We start from the raw sequence: 10,319 nt of genomic DNA, 5'->3' as shown, positions 1-10,319 counted from the left end.
GAGAACATCCCACTGAGATCAGATAATCGGACGATTATCTGGTCCGATTATTAGGACCAGATAATCGGGTTGGATTGATTACAGAATCTCTACAGCTGGTCTCAAACTGACAGCAGCTCCATCATGATTATTGTCCTAAGATTTGCTGCTCTGAATGAAATAAAGGAATTTAAAATGGATTTTCACCAAATATTTTGAGTGTTTTTGATTCTCAACATGACTCCTTTCTTTCTCCTGCTGGGATCTGTCCTTCTTAAACAAAGGCTCCTCATTGGTCAACTAACGAATCATTGTAACTGCTGAATCAAAATAGCTCCTTGTCTCCTAATGAGAAAAATGTTCTTCAGTTCAGGCCAATAGAGATTTAAATAACTGACTATCTGTTACGAGGCTTAAAGATTCGCAACAGACGAGCTGCTGGAGTATTTTTAGTACAAGCAGCAACAGAAACCCACAGAACAGCTGCAGTCACATCATTTAACAGACGTAAAAACTGATATTAACAACAGCATAGTTATCACTCAGAACTGCAGCATATCAGACAGAGAGTAAAACACAGCATAGTCAATTAAAAATGAAATTAAAATGTGTATCATTTGAGTTTGGAGCTGGATTTTGTAATCCGTAATATTGCATAATTCTCACAACATGTTAATAATGAATTCAGTTGTTTAATTCAGCTACAGGGTTCTTTAGCAGAGCTTTTGCTGTTCTGTCACCTGTTTTAACTTTGTCCAAGTGTTACAGTTTTGCTAACAGACGACTGGATCAACCAGCAGGATGAAAAAAAGTACAGAATGCATCGCTGCAAAGCTTTTGACAAGATATTCGAGTCCAAAAGGAATGTTCTTAGAGTTGAACTCAGCCATTTCATACAAGAAAAAGTTGTTTCATAGAGTTGGTGGACATCAAACTAAACCGCCCCAGTGAAGGCAAATACAAGCGTTAGCGCCCAGATTATTAGAGCATACTAGAGTTAGGTTTGTTCCCCTTTTGATTTATAATTCCCAAGAAACACTAAAATTGTTTCTCTGTCAATTTTAGTGTTCCTCTCATTGTCCCCTTGCTCCATGCTCTTCTTCAGCTAGTATAGTATGGGCATTTTTTATGCCAATAGAATGCCATACACACACACACACACACACACACACACACACACACACACACACACACACACTAGAAGGAAACAAACACACCCAGTGTAACACTTTCAGTCTATTGGCTGAGAGGTTGCCAGGCGATATTATCAATATCAGGATCAATCTGTCCACCTCCAGTTTCCAAGCAGAGATTTGATCCAAGCAGAGAGACGAGTTTTGAGTGCGAGGAGAAAGATTTGAGAAAGCACAGTGAATATTTGAAAGAGAGCAGAAGTTTTGAGTTCAAGCACTATAAGTTTTGAGAAGAAAGACATGAAATCCTGCTTTCAGACTGAAAATGTGTGCTATTGGATTATGGCAGAACCTGTTGGCTCTACAAAATGGGCCCCTTATTACAGTGCCTTTTCACTGGCATTGATGATGGTGTGTACAATAAAACTCTACAGTTACAGGACAAAACCCCTGCAGCTTTTATTTCTATTTAAGTCTAATACAGAACAATTCTGTATTGCAAGGGTCATATGGCATTGTGTGTTCAAGTTTATTTGTATAGCACATTTCAGTAAAAATGCAGCTCAAAGTGCTTTACATCAAAAAACACAAAAATACAAAGTCATAGAACACAGTCAACAAATGCAGCATTACATTTTATCAGTGCTGTCATTACACATAAGAATGTTGTTTCATTTATAATGTTTCAAATGCAACGCTAATCTGCTGGGTGTTTAGTCTAGATTTAAACGCACTTGGTGTTTCGCCTGTTTGGTTCTGGGGATGCAGAGCAGAACCAGAACCAGAAGACCTGAGGGGTCTGGAAGGTTGATACAGCAACAGGAGATCTTTAATATACTGTGATGTTGAACCATTCAGTAGTTCATAAACCAGCAGCAGTATGTTAAATACTCTGAGCTACAGGGAGCCAGTGTAGGGACTGTGAACTGGTGTGAACTGGTTTCAGTCAGAACACCAGCAGCAGCATTCTGCAGCTGGAGGATTTATTTTTTTAGGCAGACCTGCGAAGACACTGTTGCAGCAATCAGTGCAATTAAAGATAAAGTTTCTCTAGATCTTGCTTAGACATGATTTGAATATAATCCTATTTAAGATGAGGCACTGAGACAATCAAGAACAATCAAAAACGGCAAAATGCATTTTGTCATTTTATTTATCCAACAGGCCAAAACAGCTTTTTGAAGACCCTCAGAGAATGAGAGCGAAGTGACAAGTAGAAACATGCTTTTCATACACCCTTCTCCAGCGTGAGACACGGTAACAGGCAGTTTCACTTCCTGTCAGCAACAGAGAGAAGTCACGTCTCACTGTCCAGTTTAACTTTCCTCTTTCTTCTGTTCTCACTCTACAGAGTTCTTCTTTCAAAGTTTATTCACGGCTCTCAAAACACAAAGTTTTCACACCTTAAATGTCAGCTTTAAAGGTCATGTCTTGGTCATGGTCTAAACGTCTGCTCAACTCTGACAATCAAAATGTATGTAAAATAAAGAATAACCTAAGTCCTAATTTTTCTAATGTATTCCATATATGACAATCTTTTAAGACAACTGAAACATCACACAGGATGTTTCAGTTCACCTGTTTTTGTCAGAGCTGCGAAAGCGTCTGCACATTGCCTGTAAACGGCTTTAACAGGAAACCGCAGCAGTCAGCCTTGTTCTCTTGTGCAGTGAACTTCATCAGTAAAGTGTAACTTTGTGATGCACATTTTCTAGCTGATGGATGAATTTTCCACTTTCCACTTTGGAAAAGTAACTATACCATCCCTGGTAATAAATTGACTACACTATATGTCATATGTGTGTATATATATTTGTTTTATCATCTCAAGGTGGCATTTTTTTTTACATAACCACATTTGTTCTATGAACTGCTGGCATTAAGTTTCACATCAATAAGACAATATTTGGGGAAAATATGTAGGGCATGCAGATATTGGCAGGCTAATAATTTGCTGTGCCAAAAGAAAAATGCACCCCCCTGCTAACATGGAGAAAAAAAGAGCTAAGAGGGAAATTGCAATGCTAACTTTCAGTTAATTTCGTATAAAAAGTATGTTGAGTTCGTTTCATCCAAATCTGTTCCTGTTCATTGGTATTTTAAAGTTTATCGCTGGATGATGTATTCCTGGTGTCAGACCGCCCTCTAGTGGCCCGTGGAGTGATGTGCATTATTCTCGTTTTCTTCTCCAGTCTGCAGTTTTCTTGGCCAGTAAAGGTACCTATCAGAAGCAGCTCGATTAGAGATGGAGCTGGAGAAGCAGGCACGGTGGAGGCAGAGGACCTAGATATATACACATCAGCTGTCTCACATCACACTGTCACGACAGACAGTTTTAACAAATATGTAAAAAAAAAAAAAGAAAGAAAACCAAAACAACAAAAAAACTAACATGTTTTTATAAATGTTTTAAGACACTTGCATTGCATTTATAGAGTGGCAAAGAGTCTGATGCTGTTTGTTCCAATGGTATTTAACCCTTATAAGTAATAAAGTTTGATCAACTTTGAGATGTTTATTTCACGGACACCAGTACAAATCCTGTACTAGTTTGAACCCCGTTTCATCCATTTTCCTTTATTTATTTATTTAGACCGGACAGAAAGTAAAAACAAAATAAAATTTAAATAAATTACCGTGTCCAGCGACATGCAATCTTGCATTATTTGTTCGAAAAGGAGCAGATAGATAAGGTACCAGATCTCATGATTTCCTGCCTCTCTCATAGCCTACAAACGTTTAAATCTCCTCACACCAGATAAACTCTTAAATGATTCCCACACTGAATGATACTCAAACATCACATTCTCACCCTTAAATGTACAAATGTACATCCTATAACATATTTCCCAAAAAGCTCATATTTAAACCGTTTCTTAAAGCTGGTTTACATTTGTACTTAAAAAAAAAAAACCTCATCATTTAATCGATTCCATAAATCTATACCACAGACTAATAAACCAAAGCTCTTTTTGATTGTTCTAATCCTTCTCTTAAATTATAACACCCTCTTTGTCACAAAACATTTTTTGCATACTGTGTTGGAAGTTAGGCTACGTTCACACTGCAGCCTGAAATGACCTAATTCCGACCTGAAAATGCCCCGCATGCGCAGTAGAGGGCGCAATAACGTTACACATAGAGAGAGTACTCAGTGTTTTACCAACCGCCATAAGAAGTGCTCAGTTTTTGCGGACATAAACATGAATGCTAATAGTGGAGCATAGCCTACGATTTTGAAGTTGTTGTCCGACCGGAGCCAGAATGTTAACAACTTAATCCTCATGCTAGTCCGCCATGGATGTTGTTTCATGACGCAGAATAGTGAGGTTTGTCAAGTATCAATGACGTTCAGGTCAGATGATGAATGCGACCTGACCGTTCAGANAAAAAAAAGAAAGAAAACCAAAACAACAAAAAAACTAACATGTTTTTATAAATGTTTTAAGACACTTGCATTGCATTTATAGAGTGGCAAAGAGTCTGATGCTGTTTGTTCCAATGGTATTTAACCCTTATAAGTAATAAAGTTTGATCAACTTTGAGATGTTTATTTCACGGACACCAGTACAAATCCTGTACTAGTTTGAACCCCGTTTCATCCATTTTCCTTTATTTATTTATTTAGACCGGACAGAAAGTAAAAACAAAATAAAATTTAAATAAATTACCGTGTCCAGTGACATGCAATCTTGCATTATTTGTTCGAAAAGGAGCAGATAGATAAGGTACCAGATCTCATGATTTCCTGCCTCTCTCATAGCCTACAAACGTTTAAATCTCCTCACACCAGATAAACTCTTAAATGATTCCCACACTGAATGATACTCAAACATCACATTCTCACCCTTAAATGTACAAATGTACATCCTATAACATATTTCCCAAAAAGCTCATATTTAAATCGTTTCTTAAAGCTGGTTTACATTTGTACTTTAAAAAAAAAAACCTCATCATTTAATCCATTCCATAAATCTATACCACAGACTAATAAACCAAAGCTCTTTTTGATTGTTCTAATCCTTCTCTTAAATTATAACACCCTTTGTCACAAAACATTTTTTGCATATTGTGTTGGAAGTTAGGCTGCGTTCACACTGCAGCCTGAAATGACCTAATTCCGACCTGAAAATGCCCCGCATGCGCAGTAGAGGGCGCAATAACGTCACACATAGAGAGAGCGTGCTCAGTGTTTTACCAACCGCCATAAGAAGAAGTGCTCAGTTTTTGCGGACATAAACATGAATGCTAATAGTGGAGCATAGCCTACGATTTTGAAGTTGTTGTCCGACCGGAGCCAGAATGTTAACAACTTAATCCTCATGCTAGTCCGCCATGGATGTTGTTTCATGACGCAGAATAGTGAGGTTTGTCAAGTATCAATGACGTTCAGGTCAGATGATGAATGCGACCTGACCGTTCAGAATCAGGTCACATTTGAATCGGATACGTATCGGATATCTAAGTAGCCTGGGTCGTATTTGAAAAGAATCCGACCTGTGTTGTTCAGACTGACTCATTTAGGCAAAAAAAAAAAAAAAAGAAAATCTGAACTGGGTCACTTTGGCCTGCAGTGTGAATGTAGCCTTACTTTAATCTTGAATTGTACATTTTTACATTTTACAAAGTCCCAGAACTTCAGTACATTTGAATGAAAGAAAAAATAGCAGGTTTGCATGTTCCCAATATCCCACTTCATGTAGTATTCAGATTGATTTTTGTTTGTATTATGTACAATGGCTGTAAATTTGTTTTGCATGTATTGCCCCAAAACGCCCACATAATATGTCAAATGTGGTACGATGAGTGTATTATAGAAAATCAACCAAGATTTGTAGTCCAGGACAAATCTTATTCCCCTCAAGACAGCAACACTTTTGGCTAGTTTTGATTTTACTAGGCAGATCTGTTGTTTCCAGCTAAATTTATCTTCCAGTATAACACCCAGAAATGTGATCTCATGGACTCGTTTTAAAGCAACACTGTCAATAGTTATTTTTATTGCATTATTTTCTTGCATATTGTGGTTTCCAAATATCATAAATTTAGCTTTATGTCAATTTAATGACAATTTATCGTTTTTGAACCAAAGTTGTAGTTTTTTTCATTTCTGTATTGACCACCTCTGAGAGTTGTTGGATGTTTTCTCTGGTACAGACGATACTAGTATCATCTGCAAATGTATTGTCACAGGGTTTGATACTCTGAATATGTCATTGTACTTATGCTTAATAAATCTGATTTCTGACTACTTATTTCTACAAATTGTTTCCTTTTTCCTAATGTGGCTTCTAGGCCAGTTTAATGTTACTCCCCAACTTCCATACCTTTCCAGTTTTTTGAGTAAGATGCCGTGATTGATGCTATCGAAGGCTTTCTTGAGATCTACACCAATTGCAAATTTCCTTCTATCCATCCTGTCTATGATTTCTTCTGTTAAGTTGATCTATTTCCTCTGAAACCATATTGATCATCTGTCACAATGTTGGGCCACTTCATTCGCCTTGCCTGCTGCTGGTGGTCAGAAGGTCCAGTGGTGCTGATTATATGGCAGCCTCTCTTCTGTCAGACTGCAGCAATGCAGCTCCTCGCTCTCTATGTGTGAATGAATATCTGCATAAGTGACTGACTGTAGTGCAAAGTGCTTCGTAGTACTCTGGACTAAATAAAGTGCTTTTGCCGTTGACCAAAGCACACAAAGAGGGTGTTTACCATTTGTTTGAAAAAAAAAAACAAAAAACAAAAAAAAAAAAACAAAGAAAGGACTATTTTCGAATTTCTATTACTCCTTATTGTACCTGAGTACCACTTGGTATTTCTGAAGGGTTAATTTTAGACCGTCTGTTTGTTTTGTGTACTCGTTCTTGGGTTTGTGACAAATGACACTTGATCCGAGGCATCGAATCCTCCCAGCTGATCCCGTTGAGACATTCTGTTCCCTCGCTTTGTAATGACGACCTATCAAAAACTCACTGGGTGAGATTTATGAAGCTTGTGTTACATCAGAAGGTCGACGTAGTGAAATGGCACACAAAGGTTTTCACTAAAGTTTCTTAACCCCTTTAGCTTTTCCACGTTTTATCATGTTACAAGAAAAAAAACAACAACTTCAGTATGTTTTATTGTGCTTTATGTGATGGATAACCTTCATAGTCTTTCTGTGAACTGAAGGTTCAGCTGTTCTGTGTGGTTCGTTAGAGAACATCAATGAACAAACATCATCACGAAGACCCAGAAACACAACATACATAGAAAGTCGAAAAGAGAGAGAGAGACAGTTGTAGAAAAGTTTAAAACAGAAGTTGTGAAGAGCTTTTATACAAACAGACTGAATTGAAATTCAAACTCTTCTTTCTAAGTTTCAATTTCAGTTCATCCTGGAGGCTGAAGGTAACCAGAGAGGCTGCAGACAGAAAAGTGTTCAGACAGAACAATGATGAACTGGACACTAAACAAATCTGACCCACAAAGAAAGGTGGCCAGGAGAAAGAAATCCATGAGCAAAAACAATAACTTGACAATGAAACAACATGATGGCGATGGTATCATCAGGTCAGAACTGACAGTACAAGGTAATATTTGAAAACCTGAGTCAAAGGAAGGAACAAACGAAAGACCCCTCTAGTTCAATGCACTTATTTTATTATTTTATTTCTTACACTGTACTTATGAGTTTTCACACAGAACATAAGTTTGACTCTATATGTGTGTGTGCATATATGTATATGTAAATAAATATTGATTATTTTACAGTTTTATAAATATGAAAAATAAAGAAAGAAATCTAACTCAGGAACCTGAAGAAGAGATAAAAAATAATGATCTTAAAACAACGTTGAGCACTACAATGGAAGTCTTCATGCAAATATGTTACACAAACTCACACACATATCCAAATAAGGTTATTGTGATGTTCACAAGGTGACGACGACAGGAAAGTAAATGGCATATTTAAGATGAATCAGTTCTTATTGTGAGTTGTTGAAGTTATAACTTATGTAAGAAAAATGGAACAGTTTCCAGATCCTCCAGAGCCTGACAGATCTGTGATTCAGATCATGAGTCAACATCTCAAGGAGTACAAGAGCTGAAATCTGTGAAATCCACAAAAACAAACAAACAAAAAAAAAAAACAACTACCAGCAGGGATTTAGAGTGTGTTAAATAAAATTGTCTGGAGTGTGTTTTAAGCTTTGATTGAAGCAGTATTGATTAATGTCTGAGGGTTAAATTTACCTGCAGCTTTTGAACCCGTTTCTAAGGTAAAAGGACTTCAAATTGATCAAGGCGTAGAAGCTAAAGTTTACAGTGCACAAACAGAACTGATGTGGAAATCACGGAGGTGTTTCTCAGAGACTCTAAAGTGAAAACTCAGAGCAGAGAGTCGGTAAAACTGGAGAAACCGGTTAATCGGTGGGAGTAGCTTCCAACATAAAAAGAGCAAAGAGTCTCGTGGAAGTTAACACAGCTGGGAAAGGCCGTCGACCCACTCAGGTAAGACATCTTTAATAATTATACGTAACATTATGATTATTTCTTAGCTGAGGTGAACAAATTTGTGCTACTGTTTGAACAAGATCTCCAGAAATAATGCTTTTTGCTGAACCTGGATAATAATAGTAATAAAATAAATAAATAAATAATAATAATAATAATAATAGTACTAAATGTTTATTTAAATGAAATGTAATAATTAAATGACTAAATCATTTAAACAATTTAACATTTTAAACTTACAATGCTAACATAATCTGAACCGAGTTGAACATTTTTACGTTTTTACGGCGAAATTTATTTGTGCAACATCTTTAAAACGTAACATTACTCCAAGTGTTTTGCTGGAAAAGGGATTATGATTTTAAGAGCAAAATTACAGCATTTGATCCCCAGCAGTCACCATGTTTTTGGAAACCCGTCGGCTGCTTGCAGACTCCACCTGCAGCAGGAATGTGCAGGCTGCTATTTTTAAAATCCTCTTGAATGCGTTAAAAACAACAACAAACCGCAGCCGACTAATGGAGCAAAGGGGATCCCAGTCAGGCTCTGGACTTTAACCTGGCAGACGTGAAAAAATGTTCAGGAAGTACAGATGCTTTTAAATCTCACTTCCCTTCACTGTTATTTAATTTCGCCTATTAAATAACATTATTAGGGTTAATTATTATGACTGCCATTATAAACAAGGCCATGGAGCAAACTGTTAAGAATTACTACCAGCAAGTATGTACGATTGTTTTTGAATTGCTTCTTAACTGCGCTCTGTGTTAACCGTTTGGCACAAACTACTGTTTATGAAATTATATGCAGCTGAAGCCAGATATTTACACACACCACATAAAAAAACACTCATGCACATTTTCTTCTTGTTGTCTGAAATTAAATCTCTTGTTTTTGGTTAGTTAGAACGACCAAAATGAAAACTCTTAGATTCCTTTGTAACGTTCTTCAAATTTTGACGTCTACATACATGGGGACAGTAGCCAGGATGTCTTTTAAACTGCATGACTCGGGTCAAACCTTTTGGGTTTCCTTCCACAAACTTCTCACAATGGTTTGCTGGAGTTTTGGGCCATTTCTCCTGACAGGACTGGTGGAACGGAGTCCATTTTGTAGAAAGCCTCACTCATTCACACCTTTCCAGATCCTCCCACAATTCCTCCATAAGATTCATATCAGAAGTTTGTGATGGTCACACCAAAATACTGTCTTTGTTCTCCTGAAACCACATTGTAAGCACCTTGGCTCTGCGCTCAGAGTCATTATCCTTTTTGGGAAACCAATCTGTGCCTAAAAATGTTTCTTCCTGGCTGATGTCTTTAGATGGTGAGTCAATATTTCCACTTTCCTCATGATGGCATTTGTTTTATAAAGCAGCCAAACATCACCGGTTAGGACGATCCCCGTTCTTCCTCCAGATGTAACAATGGACATTCCCATCAAGTTACTTGCATGTAATTGTTTGAACAGATGATCGTGTCACCTTCAAGAATCCGTAAATTGTTTCCAGGGATTAACTGGACTTGTACATTTGCGTAACTCTCTTTGTTTGACCTTCCTACCGCGTCAACCAAGAAAACGAGAAAACAGTGTGTTCCAGGTCTGGCATTAAAGCACATCCGCCTCCAATTAATTCTAATATGCCAATAACATTGGCTTATTATATAATTAAAGATGCTGTAAAAAAAAATATATATATATATATATATA

At 37.2% G+C, this 10,319-nt stretch overlaps 2 protein-coding genes across 2 annotated transcripts in view; both read left to right on the top strand.

Annotated features, from left to right (window-relative positions):
* The window catches only part of LOC103144678 (GTPase IMAP family member 7-like), a 9,510-nt gene extending 9,323 nt beyond the window's left edge, over positions 1–187 (top strand). Inside the window, exon 3 of the mRNA XM_007561772.2 lies at positions 3–187. Within this exon, the coding sequence (XP_007561834.2) occupies positions 3–26 (24 nt within the window). The 3' untranslated portion in view covers positions 27–187. The remainder of the gene's footprint in view (positions 1–2) is intronic.
* A 7,765-nt stretch (positions 188–7,952) lies between these two features.
* The window catches only part of LOC103144636 (E3 ubiquitin-protein ligase TRIM39-like), an 8,068-nt gene continuing 5,701 nt past the window's right edge, over positions 7,953–10,319 (top strand). Inside the window, exon 1 of the mRNA XM_007561708.2 lies at positions 7,953–8,606. The gene's annotated coding sequence lies outside the window, so the exon portion shown is untranslated. The remainder of the gene's footprint in view (positions 8,607–10,319) is intronic.

This window comes from Poecilia formosa, unplaced genomic scaffold (genome assembly GCF_000485575.1).
Source record: "Poecilia formosa unplaced genomic scaffold, Poecilia_formosa-5.1.2 Scaffold130, whole genome shotgun sequence".
In the NCBI taxonomy this organism is placed as follows: domain Eukaryota; kingdom Metazoa; phylum Chordata; class Actinopteri; order Cyprinodontiformes; family Poeciliidae; genus Poecilia; species Poecilia formosa.
The sequence above is the reverse complement of the archived record's forward strand: the minus strand, read 5'-3'. Positions and strand labels throughout refer to the sequence as shown.